At 51.8% G+C, this 25,070-nt stretch overlaps 1 protein-coding gene across 1 annotated transcript; it reads left to right on the top strand.

Annotated features, from left to right (window-relative positions):
• The first annotated feature begins 265 nt into the window (after positions 1-265).
• On the top strand, positions 266-23,692 carry RUVBL2 (RuvB like AAA ATPase 2). The gene is made up of 15 exons (XM_032979967.2): positions 266-329; positions 5,292-5,346; positions 6,878-6,933; positions 7,770-7,911; positions 8,310-8,439; positions 8,963-9,029; positions 10,341-10,447; positions 10,774-10,867; positions 12,171-12,294; positions 12,799-12,893; positions 14,385-14,503; positions 15,593-15,712; positions 18,158-18,287; positions 18,834-18,948; positions 20,502-23,692. Exons 1-15 carry the CDS (start codon positions 321-323, stop codon positions 20,528-20,530), a joined length of 1,392 nt encoding a protein of 463 aa, XP_032835858.1. The 5' UTR covers positions 266-320; the 3' UTR covers positions 20,531-23,692.
• Positions 23,693-25,070: the final 1,378 nt, after the last annotated feature.

Genomic DNA, 25,070 nt, shown 5'->3' with positions numbered 1-25,070 from the left:
TTACATTATAATATATCGATTATAACATATTGCTTACATTGTAATCTATCGATTATAATATATTACTTATCGGCGTGGCTCTGGGTGAAAGGGTCACGTGACGGGAATATATTTTTTCTCCTTTTCCCGCGCTTTCTGCGCGGGGTCGGCGCAGGAGCCGCCTTTGAATTCCGTAGAGCGGATAGGCATCTACACCATCCCCCCCACCACCACCACCACCCCTCACCACCACCCCCCCATCCTCCTCCCGCGCCTATCCGCTGTAGGGAATTGGAGTCACGTGGGAGAGGAAGGGGGCGTGTTTTTTTTATCACGCAGCAATGGCGGCGGTGAGTGAACGCATCGCGGCGTGAGGGGAGCTCGCAGATTCTCTCGTTCGTAATTTTAATAATCTAAGAGACTTGCTTTGGCAATTATAATCTAGCAGACTTGCTTTGTTCACAGACTTACTTTACTTTATTACTTTTTTTAATACATCTTCATTGCTTAATTAATCGGCGTGCGTTGGTTAACGTTGTGTGGCTGGGCAACTGGTAAATAATGCGGGACTATTCACGTCTTTTTTTTACCTTGGCGATTTGCTTTACCTCCGCGACGATTTCTTTACCTCAACGATTTACCTCAAAGATTTTTTAACCTCGGCGAATTTTTTTACCTCAAAGATTTGTTTTTTTTTTACCTCAGCAGGGTAGAGACATCACCACCGCATTGATCTTCATCCAGCAGTGGATAGACCGTGGTGCTGATTACAGAGAGATAGGGGAACACGTGGATTGAGAGAACACACAGTGTAGAGACATCACCATCACCACCGCATTGATCTTCATGGAGCAGTGGATAGACCGTGGTGCTGATTACAGAGAGATAGGGGAACACGTGGATGAGAGAACACAGTGTTGAGACATCACCATCACATTGATCATCATCCAGCAGTGGATAGACTGGTGCTGATTACAGAGAGAGGGGGGAACACGTGGATTGAGAGAACACAGTGTAGAGACATCATCACCACCGCATTGATCTTCATGGAGCAGTGGATAGACCGTGGTGCTGATTACAGGGAGAGGGGGGAACACGTGGATTGAGAGAACACAGTGTAGAGACATCACTATCACATCGATCATCATCCAGCAGTGGATAGACCGTGGTGCTGATTACAGAGAGATCGGGGAACACGTGGATTGAGAGAACACAGTTTAGAGACATCATCACATTGATCATCATCCAGCAGTGGATAGACCGCGGTGGTGGTTGATGGTTACACTAAGAGAGGGGGGGACACGTGGATGAGAGAACACAGTTTCGAGACCTCATCATCACATTGATCATCATCCAGCAGTGGATAGACCGCGGTGGTGGTTGATGGTTACACTGAGAGAGGGGGGAACACGTGGATTGAGAGAACACAGTGTAGAGACATCATCATCACATTGATCATCATCCAGCAGTGGATAGACCGCGGTGGTGGTTGATGGTTATACTGAGAGACTGAGAGGGGAACACGTGGATTGAGAGAACAGTTTAGAGACATCACATTGATCATCAGCCAGCAGTGGATAGACCGCGGTAAGTGGTTGATGGTTCCACGTGGATTAGAGACCACACACGGCTGCCCGTGCCATGCTAGGTGCACCTTGAGGAGGCAACACAGCCCAAAGGTTCCTCCACACAGATTGTAGTGGGGTTCAAGTGCCGTTAACAGCGAGCACGCAGCGCCGATGCAAGGCCGGCACCGGTGACACGCGAGGAGGTGGTGGGGGTGGCCAGCACCACGCCCCGGGGTGTCCGTCCTCGTCTCCCCCTAGTGACAAATGTTTACACATCGCACCAAGGTGCTCGTTTGAGGCCGAGTCGACCTAGAGGGCGCGGGGGGGGGGTGCCCAGGATTTGGTTTCAGGTGATAATCGCCACCGGGGGTGTTGTTGGCCCGTGAGCCCTGGAATTGAAATTCGGTTCGTTGCGGTAGCGCTCCCCCATGAGTCATACACGGGGCGCCCCACACACTGGGCGATAACAACAACAACAGAAACAACAGTAGTTGTATTTTTTGATTTAAAGCTTTCGTGACTGCAGGGATTCATATTCTTGGTTCTTTCGGTAAAGTCACCGCCGCGTAGAAGGGAAAAATAACATAATAAAAATATAAAACACTAAAATTCTCACGACGTTTCGACTGCAACACAAGCAATCATCATCATCAGGTGTGAAAATCACAGCAAGAAAAAAATGGCTGTGGTTTTCACACCTGATGATGATGATGATTGCATGTGTTGCGGTCGAAACGTCGTGAGAATTTTAGTGTTTTTTTATTTTATTGTTTCCCTTCTAACGTGACTTTACCGAAAGATCCAAGAATATGTAACAGTAGTTGTGTCAAGACGTTCAAACAGCAAATAGATGAAAGCTTACTCTTTGGTTCTTTCGGTAAAGTCACGTAGAAAGAGGGAATAATACAAAACACTAAAATTCTCACGACGTTTCGACTGCAACACAAGCAATCATCAACAGGTGTGAAAATCACAGCAAGAAAAAAAATTGCTGTGGTTTTCACACCTGATGATGATGATGAAATAATAGAACACGACGTTTTGATTGCTTATTGCAATCGAAACGTCGTATGCTTTGTTTAATTTATTATTTTCTCTTTCTACTTGACTTTACCGAATGAACCAAAGATTCATTACCGCAGTCACGAAAGCTCCAAATCAAGATGAAAGCTTTTTCAAGGAATAAAGTTTGCCGCATTAGCCGCACGCACACACGCGCGCGGTACTTGCGGTGAACGTGCAAAAACACAAACATGGCTCTGATAATAATGTTACAGCGGTACCTCGGTATATGTCGTTCAATGACGAACACCAAACGAATATTTCCCATATGAAGTCAAGGGAATAATCCGTTCCAGAGTATAAGAAATTATATTTTATATGGCATATTATATATTAATGGGATAGTGTAAAATAATTTAGACACTACTTATTACTAAAATGCATACATGAATTAAAATAGATGCGTAAATACATTTAAATTGAAATAAAATTTAACGTCACATTACCTTGCTGAGAGGAGTTGATAGCCTACGAGGATGGTGGTGAGGAAGGGGAGGAGGAGGAGGATGTTATTTCTTGGAAGGAGAGAGTCCCCTTCCATTAAAACTTCTTGACTTGGTCCTGGTTGAGGCTGACCAGGTTTGAGTTTTACTAAAAACCTGTCCATTGAAGTTTGTTTTTGCCTTCTAAGAATGTTCCTGAAGTGTGACATTGTCTGGTCAATTCCACACAATACTGTTACGGCTTGTTAGAGACGTAAGAGTATTGTGTATGCGGGTACTGCACGCGGTGACTCATCCCAACCCATACAAGTTCTAGCAAGTGAGGCGTCGTATCCCAAGACATTTTTTTCCCGTCCAAACACGACGTGTACCAAATTCGACGTATTCCAAAGCGGTCGTATACCGAGGTGTGACTGTACGTGGCGTTGTCTGTGAAACTGATTGGCCTACACCAGAGACAGCAGCTTTGCTTAGGGCCTAGTCTCACCAGCAGTGTCAGTCTAGAGAACGATGCCAGAAGGCAAACAGCACAAGGGCAATGCCCCATCGGAGCATTGAGAGCTCGGGGTGAGCAGCTGCTAAATGGGACACATTTTTGGCAGTATCAGAGTATGAAGAAATAAGAATAGGCTGTTTTACCCTTTGTGACAATCAAACAGGAGGTTATGTTAAGATGTTGAAACACCAAAATAGGAAACCTTTCACATGGAACCAAAGGTAATTTTGTGGTAAAAACCTATCCTTATTTTTTTTACACGCTTTTTAGTAACTCACTCTGTCTGTCGTATCCTCAAATCTTGGAACTGAATTTTTACCCACTTCCCAATGGGGTATCGACTGCAAACTTGGTATACTTATGTCATACTGATGACAATACTATATTCTATCATTAAAAATTAAAAAAAAAAAAAAATTTAAACATTCTTTTTTATACGTTATCTTTGGGCTTGCGTCTAATTGTCCACGCTCAACTGACGGCTGTAATTGGCCTTACGTTATGGCAAACTTCGGGGCCACTTCCTGGAGTCGTGGAGCTCTTCCATTACTCGTATGGTACATTTCATTAAAGCGTGTTTTTAAAAAAGTATTTAAAAAAATATTACTTATTTTCATACTGGCAGAAAAAGGTCCCACGTTGTGGACGTTCATGGGCGTGCACTCGGCTAAAACCATCGAGCAAAGGCGGTTCACCGCATCGCGACGCCGCTTCTGCGGCCGTCTGCAACGCTCTCCCTTCCGATGTTAGGCAGCCGCTGGGATCTACGATGCCACTTTTAAATCATCATCTAGATCAGGGGTCCACCAAACTACGGCCCGTGACGTCAGTCCATCAGGCCCGCCGACGGTACTTGAATTTGGTTGATAAAATGTATGGAACACGAGACGTTGTGATACAATTTAAATTTAAATATTATGTTTAGAATACTAGGAGATTTTCACGCGTGCGGAGACCTCCTGACTGCTATGTGCCTTAAATTTACTATTTTAAATTTTAAATTATTGTATCTAGATTTTCTTGTTTATTGTAATGTTTGCTTATTTCACGCCATCCCAAGTCCTTCCCCGGCTCGTGGTAGCTCCGCCTACGCTCTGACGTTACCATGGTTTCCATGGCAACACACAAACACGCATCTTTCCCGCCCCCCAGATTTTCCAGCTGTCAACACAGGTCCGACGCTCCAGAAATATTTATTTATTATGCGGCCCACGCTCGTCATTTCAGTTATCCGGCCCACTGTGAAAAAAGTTTGGTGACCCCTGATCTAGATTGGACGAACTCATTTCTACGGAACTGCTGCTTGTTGTTGTATCTTGACTTCAAGCTTTCGTGACTGCAGGAATTCATATTCTTTGTGTCTTTCGGTAACGTCACGTAGATGGGTTCAAAGAAAGTCAAAGTACGACGTTTCGATCGCAACACAAGCGATCGTCTTCAGGAGTAAAAAAAAAAAAGCTGACGACGATCGCTTGTGTTGTGATCGAAACGTCGTGGTTTTTTTTGTTGCTGTTTTCTTTGAACCTATCTCTACGTAAACTTTTACCGAAAGACTCCTTGAGAATATTGTTGTTGCGTTTACTCTGTTGTCCCCCCGCCCGCCCGCACCTCCGATCTGCGCTGTCGGCTACGTACGGCCGTGCGAGAGACGTTCAAGGCACTGCGCGCGTTTACGAATGCGCGCACACCACACGCACAGATTTGTGATCGTGCGAACGCGTGTGGGCTCCGTCTCGCTCGCAGGCAACCGCCACGAAGGTGCAGGAAGTGAGGGACATCACGAGAATTGAACGCATCGGTGAGTGGTGGAGCAAACGCGGCACCCAGAGCTCGAGAACGGTGAAACCGACGGGTCGTGAAGCTCTTCTGCGCTCGCGGGTGTTTCCTGCCGGGCGCGCGGGGGGAGTCCACACGGTTAGGGGTCAACCATTTAGTACGTACGCAAAAACCTGTCAAAACTCGACCGTTCTCCCCCCTCCCTGTACGCACGTGTACTTTTTACACCTCCCCCCCCCACCTGCGTATGTGCACTTGGCGATCAAGGATATTCATCCGCCGGCTGCATTATTATCGAGGCTTCACCCCACCCCCGTTTCCTATGCGTACGTACATTGTCAGTAGACCCCCCCCCCCCCCATACGCAACGTACAAATTCGGGTTAACCCCCCCCTCCCCCCTACATGCGTACGTACTAAATGGATGGCCCCTCACAGCGACGAACAGCGGCACACACGCGCGCCCACCCACGAAAAAAAAACCAACCACAGGAGTGCGGAATCGAGAAAAGGGTGAGCGAGTCACTGAATAATAATGAGCAAATAGATGCAAATAAAAGTATACAAGCTTAAACTACAGACTAAACTGTGAACATAGTTTGTGTTAACATTCATTCCGTCCCGGTTACCAGGGTGTAAGGGCCCGCTACTGAGCTATGGAGCAGCTCATCAAACATCGTTACCCTGCGTAGTCTACCCGCCAGCATGGCATCGTTTTCCTGTTGTAGCATCACGCAATTGCTCGTTTTCCATGCTCCGTGGCATTCGTAAACGATTGGACACGGTACGGTAAGTTTGTGGTGGAATAATAGCCGTTTTCTGCACTTCTGAGGCATAAGCAATTTGGAAATAACACTTCCTACTCGGGAACAAAAAAAAATACATTTGATACACAGTGTTATTAATGGAGTGGATTGTTCACTTGGCTTTTGTGTCCTGGTCACAAATGCCAAGTTTGTGGTGGAATGATAGCCATTTTCTGCACTTTTGAGGCATAAGCAATTAGGAAATAACACTTACTACCCAGGAACAAAAATTAAATATTTTTTGTTACACAGTGTTATGGGTAGTGTTAGGGTAGATATTCGATCAAATTAATCGTAGGAAGTGCGTACGTACGTACGGCGACACGGCACGGGCAGCGATAGAAAACGGTAGCGGAGGCACGGAACTTTCCGGCTGTGGGATTTTATTGTGAATTTTTTGGGTGAAAATTGTTCAGTTTTTTTCCCCGGCGTACGGAAAACATTCCGGTCGTGGATATTTCTCGGGAGCTGAACCCTTCCGTAACCCCGGGGGGGGGGAACTGCCTGTGTATGTGTTGACATAGACATGAAGCTGGCCGTCTTAACGTGCCAACATTCACATAGCCCAGGTCTGTCCACCTTATCGTCCCCTCGCCTTTGCTCCTCGTGTCGTTCAACTCCTTGCATATCCCCACTTCGGCCCCGTTTCTTTCCGTGTCCCCGTGTCTCACCCCCCACCCCCTCCCCTCCCATCGTGTCTCTGTCTCACCCGCTCACCCTCGACTCTCCGTCTCTCCCGGCGTTCCAGGCGCTCACTCTCACATCCGTGGACTGGGCCTCGACGATGCATTGGAACCACGGCAGGTGGGAACGCGCGCGCGTTTTTGTGCGTGCTTACGTGTTTGTGCGCGCGTTCGTGTGGGTGCGGTGGCGGTAGCGGTCGGCGCTACGCTGCGCTACGAACCCGGCGACCCGAGTTCGATTCCCGCTCAAGGCCACCCAACACCGGTGACAATTATCCGCACCGGTCCCGGGCCTCCCCTAGGTCGACTCGGCATCAAATGAGTACCCGGTGTGCTGTGTAAACGTCGCCACCGGGGAGACAAAGGCGGCCGGACGTGGTGCTGGCCACCCACCCCCTCGCGTGCCACAGTGGCCGGCCTTCGTAGGCGCTGCTCGCTAACGGCACTTGCCCCAACAGTCTTGTTACCGGCTACACGTGGGGGGGGGGGGAGCCTTTGGTCCTTGTTGCGTGTCTCTGTGGGGAGCAGAGGAGCGACGCTCGCAACAACGAGCGGACCACCGCCGGGGGTGGGGTGCTAAAACAACACGGTGGGTTGGCACCGTAGGGGGGCGGGGGGGGAGGGCCACAGGCGGCGCATCTTGCCAACCCGCGGCACCCTTGGCCTGTCCCGTGACCTCCTGCCAGCGGTGCTTTCAACGCTCCGCGTGGCCTTGAAGCGCGCGCAGCCTGGCACAAAGCGCCGTGGCGACGCCACCGTCTTGGCGAACGGCGGTGGCTGTTGTGGGGGAGCGGCGCTACGAGCCCGGCGACCCCGAAGTTCGACTCGCCGCTCACGGCCCGCCTGCCAGTGGCGATAATCTGAACGGTTTTGCTGGGGCTGCCCGCCTAGGTTTGACTCGGGCCTTAAATGGGTGCGGTACCTGGCGCGTCGTGTGCCGTGTTTCTCCGCGTGCAGGTGTCCCAGGGGATGGTGGGGCAGGTGGCCGCGCGCCGCGCTGCGGGAATCATCCTGGAGATGATCAGGGACGGCAAGATCGCCGGCAGGGCCGTGCTCATCGCGGGCCAGCCCGGCACCGGCAAGACTGCCATCGCCATGGGTACGCGAGGGGGAGACGCAATGGGGGAGACACGCGGGGAGACACTCGGGGAGGCACGCGGGATGATGATGATGGTGGTGGTGATGATGATGATGATGATATTAATGTTGATTTTGCTTTTGTGATGGTGGTGGTGATGATTATAATAATGATGATGGTGGTGATGGTGCTGGTGGTGTTGATGCTATTGATGTTGATTTTGCATTTGTGATGGTGGTTGTGGTGATGATCGTGATGGTAGTGGTTATGATCGTGATGGTGGTGGTTATGATCGTGATGGTGACGATGATGATGGTGGGGCTGATTTTGATTACGGTGATTGTGTGGTTGTTGTGGTAGTGATGGTGTGGCGGTAGTGTAGTGCAGCGGCTAGCGCTGCGTCTCTATCGTGTGGACAGGCATGGCTCAAGCACTTGGGGCTGACACTCCCTTCACTGCGATCGCCGGCAGCGAAATCTTCTCCCTGGAGATGAGCAAAACGGAGGCGCTGACCCAAGCGTTCAGGAGGTCCATCGGAGTGCGCATCAAGTGAGATGTGGGGACGCGGGGCGTCGTGTATCTGACACTGAGACCCGGTCTCCCTGAGACTCACTTTGACCCTGAGACCCGGCCTCCCTGAGACTCACTCTGACCCTGAGACCCGGTCTCCCTGAGGCTCACTCTGACCCTGAGACCCGGTCTCCCTGGGACTCACTCTGACCCTGAGACCCGGTCTCCCTGAGGCTCACTCTGACCCTGAGACCCGGTCTCCCTGAGGCTCACTCTGACCCTGAGACCCGATCTCCCTGAGACTCACTCTGACCCTGAGACCCGGTCTCCCTGAGGCTCACTCTGACCCTGAGGCCCGGTCTCCCTGAGGCTCACTCTGACCCTGAGACCCGGTCTCCCTGAGGCTCACTCTGACCCTGTGACTCGGTCTCCCTGAGGCTCACTGACCCTGAGACCCGGTCTCCCTGTGACTCAATCTGACCCTGAGAACCGGTCTTCCTGAGTCCCACTCTGACCCTGAGTTTCACTCTGACCCTGCGGACTTGGTCTTTGTATGTTACAGGGAGGAGACTGAGATCATAGAGGGAGAGGTGGTAGAGATTCAGATCGATAGACCAGCTACTGGCACGGTGAGTGACATGCACACACCACACACACCACACACACCACACACACACATGACATACACACCACACACACCCAGGGCTCACAACCAGCTCCCCAGTGTCTATAGTCACTGATTCTTGACTTGGCTGAGTCATTACGGTCCATGGGTGTGCAGTTTCTGAGTGGAGGTTTTTAAGTTCTTCCCAATCCCAGCCCTTGTGAACCCTGAACCTAAACCCGGCCGTTGTGAACCTGAATCCAAACCCAGCCGTTGTGAACCTCAATCCAATCCCAGCCCTTGTGAACCCTGAACCTAAACCCGGCCGTTGTGAACCTGACTCCAAACCCAGCCCTTGTGAACCCTGAACCTAAACCCAGCCCTTGTGAACCCTGAACCTAAAACCAGCCGTTGTGAACCTGAATCCAAACCCAGCCTTTGTGAACCCTGAACCCAGACCCAGCCGTTGTGAACCCTGAACCCAAACCCAGCCTTTGTGAACCCTGAACCCATACCCAGCCTTTGTGAACCCTGAACCCAAACCCAGCCTTTGTGAACCCTGAACCTAAACCCAGCCATTGTGAACCCTGAACCCAAACCCAGCCGTTGTGAACCCTGAACCCAAACCCAGCCTTTGTGAACCCTGAACCCAAACCCAGCCTTTGTGAACCCTGAACCCAAACCCAGCCTTTGTGAACCCTGAACCTAAACCCGGCCGTTGTGAACCTGAACCTAAACCCGGCCGTTGTGAACCTGAACCCAAACCCAGCCGTTGTGAACCCTGAACCCAAACCCAGCCTTTGTGAACCCTGAACCCAAACCCAGCCATTGTCAACCCTGAACCTAAACCCAGCCTTTGTGAACCCTGAACCTAAACCCAGCCATTGTGAACCCTGAACCCAAACCCGGCCATTGTGAACCCTGAACCTAAACCCAGCCCTTGTCAACCCTGAACCTAAACCCGGCCATTGTGAACTTGAATCCAAACCCAGCTTTTGTGAACCCTGAACCTAAACCCAGCCATTGTGAACCTGAACCCAAACCTGGCCGTTGTGAACAATGAATCTAAACCCGGCCATTGTGAACCTGAACCCAAATCCAGCCATTGTGAACCCTGAACCTAAACCCAGCCTTTGTGAACCCTGAACCCAAACCCAGCCCTTGTGAACCCTGAACCTAAACCCAGCCATTGTGAACCCTGAACCCAAACCCAGCCCTTGTGAACCCTGAACCTAAACCCAGCCATTGTGAACCCTGAACCTAAACCCAGCCATTGTGAACCTGAACCCAAACCTGGCCGTTGTGAACCTGAACCGGCCACTGCGGACACCCACAGGGGGCGAAGGTGGGGAAGCTGACGCTGAAGACGACCGAGATGGAGACGATTTACGACCTCGGCAACAAGATGATCGAGTCGCTGACGCGGGAGAAGGTTCAGGCCGGGTGAGGCGCTCCCACACGGCACCGGCACCACCACGATTACCACCACCACCGGCACCACCACCACCGCTGTCACCACCACCACCGCTGGCACCACCACCGGCGCCACCACCACCACCACCGGCACCACCACCGGTCGGTGGGTCAGTTGACCGGTGGGTGAGTGAGTGGGCGAGCGAATGGGCGGTCAAATGAATACAAAGTTATCGTTCAGAATCGTCATTCACGCATCTCCCTTCTCCCCCTCCCTTCTCCCCCTCCCTCCCTGTCTCCCTTCACATTGCTCCCTTTGCCTGCACCACCGACCTCTAACCCACCCCCTCCCTCAGCGATGTCATCACCATTGACAAAGCGACCGGGAAAATCAGCAAGCTGGGCCGCTCGTTCACCCGTGCCCGTGACTACGACGCCATGGGAGCGCAGGTGAGAAGCGCGAGGTCACTAGCGTGGTGGTCTATGGTATGGAGATCACTCTTTCAATACAGACATCAGCGTGGTGGTCTATGGTATGGAGATCACCCTTTCAGTACAGACACCGGCGTGGTGGTCTATGGTACGGAGATCACCCTTTCAGTACAGACACCAGCGTGGTGGTCTATAGTAAGGAGATCACCCTTTCAGTACAGACACCAGCGTGGTGGTCTATAGTACGGAGATCACCCTTTCAGTACAGACACCAGCGTGGTGGTCTATGGTAAGGAGATCACCCTTTCAGTTACAGACACCAGCGTGGTGGTCTATAGTATGGAGATCACCCTTTCAGTACAGATACCAGCGTGGTGGTCTATAGTAAGGAGATCACCCTTTCAGTACAGACACCAGCGTGGTGGTCTATAGTATGGAGATCACCCTTTCAGTACAGATACCAGCGTGGTGGTCTATAGTATGGAGATCACCCTTTCAGTACAGATACCAGCGTGGTGGTCTATAGTATGGAGATCACCCTTTCAGTACAGATACCAGCGTGGTGGTCTATAGTAAGGAGATCACCCTTTCAGTACAGACACCAGCGTGGTGGTCTATAGTATGGAGATCACCCTTTCAGTACAGATACCAGCGTGGTGGTCTATGGTAAGGAGATCACTCTTTCAGTACAGACACCAGCGTGGTGGTCTATAGTATGGAGATCACCCTTTAAGTACATACACCAGCGTGGTGGTCTATAGTAAGGAGATCACCCTTTCAGTACAGACACCAGCGTGGTGGTCTATAGTAAGGAGATCACCCTTTCAGTACAGACACCAGCGTGGTGGTCTATAGTAAGGAGATCACCCTTTCAATACAGACACCAGCGTGGTGGTCTATAGTAAGGAGATCACCCTTTCAGTACAGATACCAGCGTGGTGGTCTATAGTATGGTGGTCACCCTTTCAGTGTAAGAAGTGGCTTGCCAGCGTTGTCTCTTCCCCCACACGTGACCCCGTGTCGTCCCCGTGTGACCCCGTGTACTCCCGCATGTGACTCCGTGTCGTCCCCGTGTGACCTCGTGTCGTCCCCGTGTGACCCCGTGTACTCCCGCATGTGACCCCGTGTCGTCCCCGTGTGACCCCGTGTCGTCCCCGTGTGACCCCGCGTGACCCTGTGTGACCCCGTGTACCCCCACCTGTGACCCCGTGTCGTCCCCGTGTGACCCCGTGTCGACCCCGTGTACCCCCACGTGTGACCCCGCGTGACCCCACGTCGACCCCGCGTGACCCCGCGTCGTCCCCGTGTCGTCCCCGTGTAGACGCGCTTCGTGCAGTGCCCCGAGGGGGAGCTGCAGAAGCGCAAGGAGGTGGTGCACACGGTGTCCCTGCATGAGGTGGATGTCATCAACTCGCGCACGCAGGGCTTCCTTGCGCTCTTCTCCGGTACGTGACTCTCCTCGGTGTCTCCCTGCGACTCCCTGTGTCTTGGTGACTCCCAGTGTCTCCCTGTGTCTTTCTGTGACTCCCAGTGTCTCCCTGTGTCTTTCTGTGACTCCCAGTGACTCCCTGTGTCTTTCTGTGACTCCCTGTGACTCCCTGTGTCTTTCTGTGACTCCCTGTGTCTCCCTGTGTCTTTCTGTGACTCCCAGTGTCTCCCTGTGTCTTTGTGACTCCCAGTGTCTTCCTGTGTCTTTGTGACTCCCAGTGTCTCCCTGTGTCTTTGTGACTCCCAGTGTCTTCCTGTGTCTTTGTGACTCCCAGTGTCTCCCTGTGTCTTTCTGTGACTCCCAGTGTCTCCCTGTGTCTTTGTGACTCCCAGTGTCTCCCTGTGTTTGCTGCTGATGATGCTACTGTAGCTGATGATGATGCTGCTGCAGCTGATGATGCTGCTGATGATGATGCTACTGATGATGATGTCGATGTTGGTGCTGCTGCTGATCTGTGCAGGAGACACGGGTGAAATAAAGAGCGAGGTGCGGGAGCAGATCAACAGCAAAGTGGCGGAGTGGAGGGAGGAGGGGAAGGCGGACATCATCCCCGGGGTGAGGAGACATCGTCATCGTCAGGAACATCGCCAACACCACCAGCAAGCAGCAGCAGCAGCAGCGTCGTCACAACTGTCATCATCATGACATCATCATCACTGTCACCACCTCTATCACAAACCATCATCACTGCCACCACCATCATCACTATGATTAACACCAGCAACAGCAGCGTCACAACTATCATCATCACGTCATCACCGCCAACACCGTCACTATGATTAACACCACCAGCAGCGTCGTCACAACTATCATCACATCATCATCATCATATCACCGCCATCACCACCATCATCACTATGATTAGCAGCAGCAGCAGCAGCGTCATCACAACTATCATCGCTAACATCGCCACCAAGTTGACTACCACGACCATCATCGTCACGACTATGATCAACATTGGCAGCAGTAGCGTCGTCGTCAGACAAATCGTCGCGCGTGTCTCGGGTGCTATGTATAGACGAAGTACAACATGCTGGATGGCCCGTGTCTCTGTCCCAGCGTGTCTCCGCGTGTCTCCTGTCTCCGCGTGTCCCCCCGCGTGTCTCCGGTGCTGATTTAGAGACTGGGTACAACATGCTGATGACCCGTGTCTCCGTCTGTCTCCCCGTGTCTCCGTCTGTCTCCCCGTGTCTGTCTCCGTGTCTGTCCCCGTGTCTGTCCCCGTGTCTGTCTCCGTGTCTGTCTCCGTGTGTCTCCGTGTCTGTCTGTCTCCGTGTGTCTCCGTGTCTGTCTCCGTGTCTGTCTCCGTGTCTGTCCCCGCGTGTCTCAGGTGCTGTTTATAGACGAGGTACAACATGCTGATGACCCCGCGTCTCCGTGTGTCCCCGTGTCTCTGTGTGTCCCCGTGTCTGTCTCCGTGGCTGTCTCAGGTGCTGTTTATAGACGAGGTACAACATGCTGATGACCCGTGTCTCTGTGTCTCCGTGTGTCTCCCCGTGTCTCCCCGTGTCTGTCTCCGTGTGTCTCCCCGTGTCTGTCTCCGTGTGTCTCCCCGTGTCTGTCTCCGTGTGTCTGTCTCCGTGGCTGTCTCAGGTGCTGTTTATAGACGAGGTACAACATGCTGATGACCCGTGTCTCTGTGTCTCCGTCCCCGTGTCTGTCTCCGTGGCTGTCTCAGGTGCTGTTTATTGACGAGGTACACATGCTGATGACCCGTGTCTCCGTGTGTCTCCCCGTGTCTCCCCGTGTCTGTCTCCGTGTGTCTCCCCGTGTCTGTCTCAGGTGCTGTTTATAGACGAGGTACAACATGCTGATGACCCGTGTCTCCGTGTGTCTCCGTGTGTCTGTCTCCGTGGCTGTCTCAGGTGCTGTTTATAGACGAGGTACAACATGCTGATGACCCCGTGTCTCCGTGTGTCTCCCCGTGTGTCTCCCCGTGTCTGTCTCCGTGACTGTCTCAGGTGCTGTTTATAGACGAGGTACAACATGCTGATGACCCGTGTCTCTGTGTCTCCGTCCCCGTGTCTGTCTCCGTGACTGTCTCAGGTGCTGTTTATAGACGAGGTACACATGCTGGACATGGAGTGCTTCTCGTTCCTGAACCGAGCCCTGGAGAGCGACATGGCTCCCGTGCTCATCATGGCCACGAACCGCGGCATCACCAGGTGCCGGCATGACGATGAGGATGTTGACGATGGTGGTGGTGCTGGTGGTGATGGTGATATTGATGATTTTGCATGTGATGATGGTGGTGGTGATATTGATGATGATTTTGCATTTGTGATGATGATGATGATGGGTGGTGGTGATTGGGCTGGTGGTGATGATATTGATGATAATTTTGCTTCTGTGATGATGGTGGTGACGATGATGATAGTGGTGGGCCTGCTTTTAGTTACGGTTATTGTCCGGTTGTTGAGGTAGTGATGGTGGCGGTAAGTGTAGCGCAGTGGTTCGCGCTATGCTGCGCTACGGACCCGGTTGCCCGAGTTGGATTCCTGCTCACGGCCAACACCGGTGACAGTTGTCTGAACCGGTCCTGGGCCTCCCTTAGGTCGACTCGGCCTCAAATGAGTACCTGATGCGGTGTAGTGTAGTAAACATCGCCGTCGGGAAGGCAAAGGGCAGCTGGGCGTGATGCTGGCCACCCACCCCCTCGTGTGCCAGTGCCAGCCTTCATAGGTGCTGCTCGCTAACAGCACTTGCCCCGACGGTCTGTTATGGCCAAACGCGGCGGAGGGGGGGGGTAGTGATGGTGATGATTGTGATGGTGATAATGGTGATAGTCATGACGATGGTGGTGGTGATGATATTGATAGTGGTAAGAATTGTGATGGCGTTGTGATAGTGATGATGATATCATGATGATCATGGCAATGGGCGTGTATCCCCGACGATAACTCCCAACGCTGGCGTGGTCACGTTCTGTTTACGTGACAAACCGTGCTAATTGGCTGTGGCGGGTTTTAACGCCGCAGCACATTCATACGTCTACGCGATCTAACCCCCAAAAAGATAAAGCCTGTAATTATGAAAGACGCACGTAACGGTTGTCATTATTTACCGATGATCAACCTGCTTTTGCGTCGCCGTGCGCAACGAATCCCGGAGGACCCGACCCGAGTACCCGCCGGTGAGCCGGGGCGACCCCCCCACACTCTTGAGAACCGCTGCTGTGCCCGCCCCCCCCCCCCCCCCAAGCAATGCCGGCCCTGTCCCCACGCGTCTTGACCTCTTGACCGTGGCGTGCGCAGGATCCGGGGCACGAGCTATCAGAGCCCGCACGGGCTGCCGATTGACCTGCTCGACCGGCTGCTCATCATCTCCACCACGCCGTACAGCGAGCGTGAGACTCAGCAGATCCTCTCCATCCGGTGAGACGGAAGGAGAATGTGGAGATGCATGATGATGATGATGATGTGCGTCTCTGTATCTCTGTGTGTACTCAGCTACGAGGAGAATGTGGAGATGCATGATGATGTGTGTGTCTGTGTGTACTCAGCTACGAGGAGAATGTGGAGATGCATGATGATGTGTGTCTGTGTGTACTCAACTACGAGGAGAATGTGGAGATGCGTGATGATGTGTGTCTGTGTGTACTCAACTACGAGGAGAATGTGGAGATGCATGATGATGTGTGTGTGTGTACTCAACTACGAGGAGAATGTGGAGATGCGTGATGATGTGTGTCTGTGTGTACTCAACTACGTGGAGAATGTGGAGATGCATGATGATGTGTGTGTGTGTACTCAACTACGAGGAGAATGTGGAGATGCGTGATGATGTGTGTCTGTGTGTACTCAACTACGAGGAGAATGTGGAGATGCATGATGATGATGTGTCTGTGTGTACTCAACTACGAGGAGAATGTGGAGATGCATGATGATGTGTGTGTGTGTGTACTCAACTACGAGGAGAATGTGGAGATGCATGATGATGATGTGTCTGTGTGTACTCAGCTACGAGGAGAATGTGGAGATGCATGATGATGTGTGTCTGTGTGTACTCAACTACGAGGAGAATGTGGAGATGCATGATGATGTGTGTCTGTGTGTACTCAGCTACGAGGAGAATGTGGAGATGCATGATGATGTGTGTCTGTGTGTACTCAACTACGAGGAGAATGTGGAGATGCATGATGATGTGTGTCTGTGTGTACTCAACTACGAGGAGAATGTGGAGATGCATGATGATGTGTGTCTGTGTGTACTCAACTACGAGGATAATGTGGAGATGCGTGATGATGTGTGTCTGTGTGTACTCAACTACGAGGAGAATGTGGAGATGCGTGATGATGTGTGTCTGTGTGTACTCAACTACGAGGAGAATGTGGAGATGCATGATGATGTGTGTGTGTGTGTACTCAACTACGAGGAGAATGTGGAGATGCGTGATGATGTGTTGTCTGTGTGTACTCAACTACGAGGAGAATGTGGAGATGCATGATGATGTGTGTGTGTCTGTGTACTCGACTACGAGGAGAATGTGGAGATGCATGATGATGTGTTGTCTGTGTGTACTCAACTACGAGGAGAATGTGGAGATGCATGATGATGTGTGTCTGTGTGTACTCAGCTACGAGGAGAATGTGGAGATGCGTGATGATGTGTGTGTGTGTGCTCAACTACGAGGAGAATGTGGAGATGCATGATGATGTGTGTCTGTGTGTACTCAACTACGAGGAGAATGTGGAGATGCATGATGATGTGTGTCTGTGTGTACTCAACTACGAGGAGAATGTGGAGATGCATGATGATGTGTGTGTCTGTGTGTACTCAACTATGAGGAGAATGTGGAGATGCATGATGATGTGTGTCTGTGTGTACTCAACTACGAGGAGAATGTGGAGATGCATGATGATGTGTGTCTGTGTGTACTCAACTACGAGGAGAATGTGGAGATGCATGATGATGTGTGTCTGTGTGTACTCAGCTACGAGGAGAATGTGGAGATGCATGATGATGTGTGTCTGTGTGTACTCAACTACGAGGAGAATGTGGAGATGCATGATGATGTGTGTCTGTGTGTACTCAACTACGAGGAGAATGTGGAGATGCATGATGATGTGTGTCTGTGTGTACTCAACTACGTGGAGAATGTGGAGATGCATGATGATGTGTGTCTGTGTGTACTCAGCTACGAGGAGAATGTGGAGATGCATGATGATGTGTTGTCTGTGTGTACTCAACTACGAGGAGAATGTGGAGATGCGTGATGATGTGTGTCTGTGTGTACTCAACTACGAGGAGAATGTGGAGATGCATGATGATGTGTGTCTGTGTGTACTCAACTACGAGGAGAATGTGGAGATGCATGATGATGTGTGTGTCTGTGTGTACTCAACTACGAGGAGAATGTGGAGATGCATGATGATGTGTGTCTGTGTGTACTCAACTACGAGGAGATTGTGGAGATGCATGATGATGTGTGTGTGTACTCAACTACGAGGAGAATGTGGAGATGCGTGATGATGTGTGTGTGTGTGTGTACTCAACTACGAGGAGAATGTGGAGATGCATGATGATGTGTGTCTGTGTGTACTCAACTACGAGGAGAATGTGGAGATGCGTGATGATGTGTTGTCTGTGTGTACTCAACTACGAGGAGAATGTGGAGATGCATGATGATGTGTGTCTGTGTGTACTCAACTACGAGGAGAATGTGGAGATGCGTGATGATGTGTGTCTGTGTGTACTCAACTACGTGGAGAATGTGGAGATGCGTGATGATGATGAGTATCTGTGTGTACTCAACTACGAGGAGAATGTGGAGATGCGTGATGATGATGAGTATCTGTCTATCTCTCCGCGTGTCCTAAGCTGCGAGGAGGAGGACGTGGAGATGCATGACGACGCCCTCACCGTGCTCACGAAGATTGGGATGGAGACGTCGCTCCGCTACGCCATCCAGCTCATCACGGCCGCCAGCCTCGTGTGTCGCAAGCGCAAGGTGGGCGGGCGCCCGCAGGCTGTTAGTTTGTTGATCTCCCCCCCCCCCCCCCCACCTTGCCCCCCACCTTGCCCCCCACCTTCCCCCCCACCGCCGTCGCGCCTCCAGTTAGCGCGCGGCTGGCTACGTACGGTGCGAAAGGAGTTCCAACGACAACAAGCGCCATTCGCCACTTAAGTGGCGGTGACGTCACCACGGCGCTTGTGCCAGGCCAGGTGCGCGTTGAGGCCACGTGAAGTGTCGAACGCCCGCCGGCAGGAGGTCACGGGGCGGGCCCAGCAGGTGCCACGGGTCGACTGACTGAGATGACCGAGGTGGCTGGCTGATGCGCACCACCTGTGCCAACCCGCTGTGCTTTAGCCACCCGGCGCTCCGCTCGTTGTTGTGAGCGTCGCTCCTCCGCCCCCCGTTGTTGTTGGAGGGCGACTGCCTCCAACTGCCCTGTCTTTTGTGCGTAAGGACATCTCCGCACAGCAGGCCGTGTGGTGATTTGCTCTGGGCCTGGGGTCGGTCTCAGAACGTCGAACCTGTCCCCGCGTCTCGCAGGGAACGGAGGTGCAGGTGGAGGACATCAAACGAGTCTACTCCCTCTTCCTGGACGAGGCGCGGTCCACGCAGTACATGAAGGAGTACCAGGATGCCTTCATGTTCAACGATATACGTACGTCCAGAGTACCCCCCTAGTGCCCCCCACTGTCAGTGTCTGTCACACTGAGATGCCGTACGTCCAGAGTACCCCCCTAGTGCCCCCCACCCCACCCCCCCCCTGCCCCCCACTGTTAAGTGTCTCTGTCTCACTGAGATGCGTACGTCCAGAGTACCCCCCTAGTGCCCCCCACTGTTAAGTGTCTCTGTCTCACTGAGGTGCCGTACGTCCAGAGTACCCCCCTAGTGCCCCCCACCCCACCCCCCCCCCCGCCCCCCACTGTTAAGTGTCTGTCTCACTGAGATGCGTACATCCAGAGTACCCCCTAGTGCCCCCCACCCCACCCCCCCCTGCCCCCCACTGTAAGTGTCTCTGTCTCACTGAGATGCGTACGTCCAGAGTACCCCCCTAGTGCCCCCCACCCCACCCCCCCCTGCCCCCCACTGTCAATGTCTCTGTCTCACTGAGGTGCCGTACGTCCAGAGTACCCCCCTAGTGCCCCCCACCCCCCCTTGCCCCCCACTGTAAGTGTCTCTGTCTCACTGAGGTGCCGTACGTCCAGAGTACCCCCCTAGTGCCCCCCACCCCCCCCTTGCCCTCCACTGTCAGTGTCTCTGTCTCACTGAGGTGCCGTACGTTCAGAGTGTACCCCCCTAGTGCCCCCCCACCCAACTCGCCCTGCCCCCCACTGTAAGTGTCTCTGTCTCACTGAGGTGCCGTACGTCCAGAGTACCCCCCTAGTGCCCCCCACCCCCCCTTGCCCCCCACTGTCAGTGTCTCTGTCTCACTGAGGTGCCGTACTTCCAGAGTACCCCCCTAGTGCCCCCCACCCCCCCTTGCCCCCCACTGTCAGTGTCTCTGTCTCACTGAGGTGCCGTACGTTCAGAGTACCCCCCTAGTGCCCCCCACCCCCCGTTGCCCCCCACTGTCAGTGTCTCTGTCTCACTGAGGTGCCGTACGTTTAGAGTACCCCCCTAGTGCCCCCCCACCCAACTCGCCCTGCCCCCCACTGTTAGTGTCTATGTCTCACTGAGGTGCCGTACGTCCAGAGTACCCCCCTAGTGCCCCCCACCCCCCCTTGCCCCCCACTGTCAGTGTCTCTGTCTCACTGAGGTGCCGTACTTCCAGAGTACCCCCCTAGTGCCCCCCACCCCCCCTTGCCCCCCACTGTCAGTGTCTCTGTCTCACTGAGGTGCCGTACGTTCAGAGTACCCCCCTAGTGCCCCCCACCCCCCCTTGCCCCCCACTGTCAGTGTCTCTGTCTCACTGAGGTGCCGTACGTCCAGAGTGTACCCCTAACGAATTGGCCACGCCCTGTTTGCATGACACAAACCCTCTCACCGATTGGCTGCGGCGGGTTGAACGACACAACATTCATATATTTGCGCGATCTAACCCAACAACAACAAAAACACACCTGTATTGTGGAAGAGCTTTGTAGCTTATCGGATTTCCTCCAGCGTTAATTATTTACGACGTGGGGGCGCGGGGGGGGGGGGTGTAGTGGGCCTCGTACGCCGTGAGCCTCTGCGTGCGGCGACGGTGCAACCGTGGTCTCTGTCTCGCAGGCCCCGAGGTGACGATGGACACGTCTTAAACGAGGCAGCGGACGCGAGAGAGGGCGAGAGAGGAGGGAGGGGAGGGAGGCGGGACGACGACAACCGGACCCGGACGACGGAGCTTGATTCCACGAAGCGTGCGTTGTGCGCTCTGCGTGCGTGTGCGTATACGCAGGGCGCTTCAAAGCTAAACAAAACTAAACGTTCATAACGCTTCTGAGAATTTGCGACAACCCCACGAGAGAAATGTCCCCCTGCGGGTTACCGGACGACCTGTGGGGGAGGGGGGGGGGGGCGGGATTCCAGGCATGCGTTGACGACGAATGGCAAACGAGCGGGAGACTTTCACTTCTTTTTTTAAGCTGTTAACGTTACATTTGTTATTCTTGGTTCTTTCGGTAAAGTCACGTAGAAGGGAAACAATAATATATTTTTATTATTTTCTTGTTTCCCTTCTACGTGACTTTACCGAAAGAACCAAGAATATGAATCCCTGCAGCAGTCACGAAAGCTTTAAATAAAAAGTTAGATTTGTTATCGCGTTACGGTGTAGTATTATACGTTCTTTCCTCCCCCCCCCCCCCCCGATTAAAAACGATAGTTCCATATAAGCGTTAACATTTTTTAAGCACCCTGTACTCTTGCAGAGCAGGTGGGCACAAGCTGGTGCATCTGCCAGTCATCTCGGTCAGTCAACCCATGGCGCCACTTGTATCCATCGCTGTCAATCCCTTATCCAGTGCCCCTATCTTGATTTGAAGCTTTCGTCACTGCAGGGGAATTACTCTTTGGTTCTGTCGGTGAAGTCACGAAGAAAGAAAAATTTAATAAATAATAGAGCACGACGTTTCCATTGCAACACAAGCAGTCGTCATCGGGTAGAACTAAATTTGAGAGAGAGACAAAACACTGACACGGAGACACACAGACAGACACAGAGAGAGACAACACAGAGAGAGACACAACATAGACACACAGACAGACACAAGCAGAGAGAGACAACACACAGACACGGAGACACACAGACACAGAGAGAGAGAGACACAAGCAGAGAGAGACAACACACAGACACGGAGACACACAGACAGACACAGAGAGAGACACAGAGACCCAATGCCTCCGTGCCGTGCCCTTAAATAACAGCCCCTATCTTATTACAGACCAATTTCAGACCTTATTGGTCACCCCCGGTGAGACCTTACAAATCTAAACGTTCATCCTACGAAGTCCCACCGTCGCGAGGGAGAAACGCAAACAAATTGACACGTTTTTTTCAAAGTAGTTTTTGCCCGTATTGAAACCCGCGTACACTGTATGGACCCGGAAACTAAATTTCCCCTGTACAGGAATAGAGAGTATACCGTATGGGGGTTGACAGCTGTGTGGATCTGTCCCGTGACCTCCTCCTGCCAGCAGCGAGCCTTCGACACTTGACGTGATGGCCCCAAAGTGCACCTGGCCTGGCACAGGCGCCAAGGTGATGCCACCGAATGGCGGATGGTGGTATATGCTATTCTGCTTTTTGTGTTTCGCTTTTTGTTATCCATGATTAGATGGCGCAAATGCAAATGCGTGTCGATAAACCCCGACACCGCCAAATTGGTAAGCGTTAGTCACGTGAAAAAGAAAACGTGGCCCCGATCGGTTAGGAGTTGATCACTCTCGCCGCTTGGGTGTCGGGAGGGTAAACCCACAATATTTACAATTCGAGGAGTTTCGCCGGTGACTAGATGACACCAGCTTCAGGCGATTTGGCAGAATTTTGATCGAATGCGATCTAACACCCGGATAATATCGGTTGCGAAAGTAGCGGTGGTGGTGGGTTAGATGGCGTAAATATGAACGTGTCGTTAAACCCGCAAGCCCACCAACGACACAGCCGATTGGTGAGGTTTTCCACGCTAAGAGGAACGAGCCAGATTCCATAATAAAGGTTTTTGGGTTAGATCGCGTTTATTTATAAATGTGTCGTAACCCTCCACCACCCGACACGGCCAATCGGCAAAAAAAAAAGTGTCACGTTGACAAAAAGACAAATAATTCACTACTTTAGCCCACCGGTGCGTTGAAGAGTGAATCCACAACATTTACAGTTTGAGTACGCCGTTTCGCTGGTAAATACATCCAGCATCATCGGGCAATTCGCCAGAATGGTAAAGCCCTCGCTTGTAAATAAACGCGATCTAACCCAAAAAACCTTTATTATGAATAATATTGGTCGCGAAAGCCTACTACGTGTTAAAGCCAGATTCCGTTACTAGTTACAGCACACCGGTGTGTTGGGAGAGCAAATGCGCAGCACTTTCATCCAGAGTACGACGTTTCGCCAGCAACGCGCCCGCCCGCCCGCTGTACTAGTAACGAATTGGCCGCGTTCTGTTTACGTGACGCAAAAACCCCTCTTGCCGATTGGCTGTCGGGGCGGTGGCGGAGTTGAGGACACAGCAACATTCGTATATTTTCACGATCAAACCCCAAAAAAACCTATTGTGGATGGCAACGTTCTGTTTACGTAACAAACCTTACTAATTGGCTGTGTCGGGTGGTGGCGGGTTTAAACGACACAACGTTGATATATTCACGCAATCTCACCCCAAAAACGTCAATGACCCGTTGGACTTAGTGCGCACGCGTACACACGCACGCGTGCTTATGGGCCATCCATTAGTATGTACGCATGGAGGGGGGGAGGGGGGGGTTAAGCCTTGATAATCATTTTTTGTCTACATTGGCCTTCAAATAAGTTCAATAGTCCGGAGGTGGACTATCTGTTTTGCTTAAACACGTTAATAGTATTAATCCTTGATCGTTTCTGCATGGATTAAATATCGGCCAATCTATAGGATTCCGGGGGGGGGGAGGGGGGGTGTAACAAGTACGCGTGCGTACAGGGAGGGGGGAAGGGTTCAAGTTTTTGACAGATTTTTTGCGTACGTACTCAATGGGTGGCCCATTACATCTCTAATGAAAGTTGAGGCGTGCGTTCGCGATCGGGCAAAGTAGAGAAGTGTTCCCCTCCCCGTTTTTTGTTGTTAAATCTTGAGATTTATTTTCCCTGATGGGTTGGAAGTTAAAACCGACCTTTGTGTGTGTGTGGGGGGGGGATTTGGATTTTTTTAGCGGTATCATTTGCGGTGGTGACGCGGCTGAATTTTTTTCACGGTGCCGATTTGAATATAAATAAATAAAATCTACCTTTGCTCCTGGTTGCATCGAGTATTAAAAACTATAATGATAGGTAATGTTTACATTTTTAAAAAATAAAAACACGCTTTAATGAAATGTACCCTACTAGCAATGGAAGAACTGCACCACTCCAGGAAGTGGCCCCAAAGTTTGCCACAACGTAAGGGGACCCGTGGTGATGATTTACAGCAGTGGTTCTTAACCTGGGTTCGATCGAACCCCAGGGGTTCGGTGAGTCGATCTCAGGGGTTCGGCAGAGCCCCCGCCACGGAGGTCCGGACACACTTGAATTATTGTGTAAATTTGTGATGACACACACGGCCCGCTTGGCCATCACTGGCTGCAGATGATCATGCTACACTGCTTGGCCAATCAGCGCTGCGGGGAATTTAGTGCGTACTCAGTAGTCAACGTGTGACTGTTGTTGTCGTACGTCGTGTGATTTCTTTAATATTTTATCCATACTAACTATGTCGGGCAAAAGAAGAAAGTGGTCGGACGAATATGTACAACATGGATTCTCATGTATCACGGAACGTGATGGGAGTGAGCGTCCTATCTGCATGATTTGCAACGCCAAGTTGAGCAACTCTAGTCTTGCACCGGCAAAACTAAAGGAACACTTCTTGAAGCTGCATGGAGACGGGGAATACAAGAACACAACACTTGCTGAATTCAGGGTGAAGAGAGCCAGATTCGATGAAAGGGCCACTCTGCCTGCTCTTGGATTTGTACCTGTTAACAAACCTATCCTGACAGCATCGTACGAAGTTGCTTACCTGATCGCAAAGCAGGGCAAGCCACACACCATTGGTGAAACACTTGTGAAACCAGCTGCATTAAAGATGGCGAATCTGATACTCGGAACAGCGGCCGAAGGTAAATTATCCCAAATTCCCCTTTCAAATGACACCGTCAGGGACAGAATAGAAGACATGAGTAAAGACATCTTGGCTCAAGTAGTCGCGGATCTGATTTCAAGCCCGGCAAAATTCAGCCTTCAACTCGACGAAACCACAGACGTTTCTGATCTAAGCCAGCTTGCTGTTTTTGTACGCTATGTGAAAGACGACATGATAAAAGAAGAGTTTTTATTTTGTAAGCCTCTTACAACAACAACGAAGGCAGCCGATGTGAAGAAGCTTGTGGATGACTTCTTCAGAGACAACAATCTTTCATGGGATATGGTTTCTGCAGTTTGTACGGACGGAGCTCCAGTCATGCTGGGAAGAAAGTCTGGCTTTGGTGCGTAAGTAAAGGCCGATGCACCACACATCATTGTGACGCATTGTATTCTGCACAGGCATGCGTTGGCAACAAAAACCTTACCTCCAAAAATGGCAGAAGTATTAAAAACTGTGGTGGAATGTGTGAACTATGTGCGAAAAAGTG

The sequence above is a fragment of the Petromyzon marinus genome, chromosome 80 (assembly GCF_048934315.1).
Source record: "Petromyzon marinus isolate PM22_M1 ecotype Great Lakes invasive population chromosome 80, UKy_Petmar_22M1.pri1.0, whole genome shotgun sequence".
Classification (NCBI taxonomy): domain Eukaryota; kingdom Metazoa; phylum Chordata; class Hyperoartia; order Petromyzontiformes; family Petromyzontidae; genus Petromyzon; species Petromyzon marinus.
The sequence above is the reverse complement of the archived record's forward strand: the minus strand, read 5'-3'. Positions and strand labels throughout refer to the sequence as shown.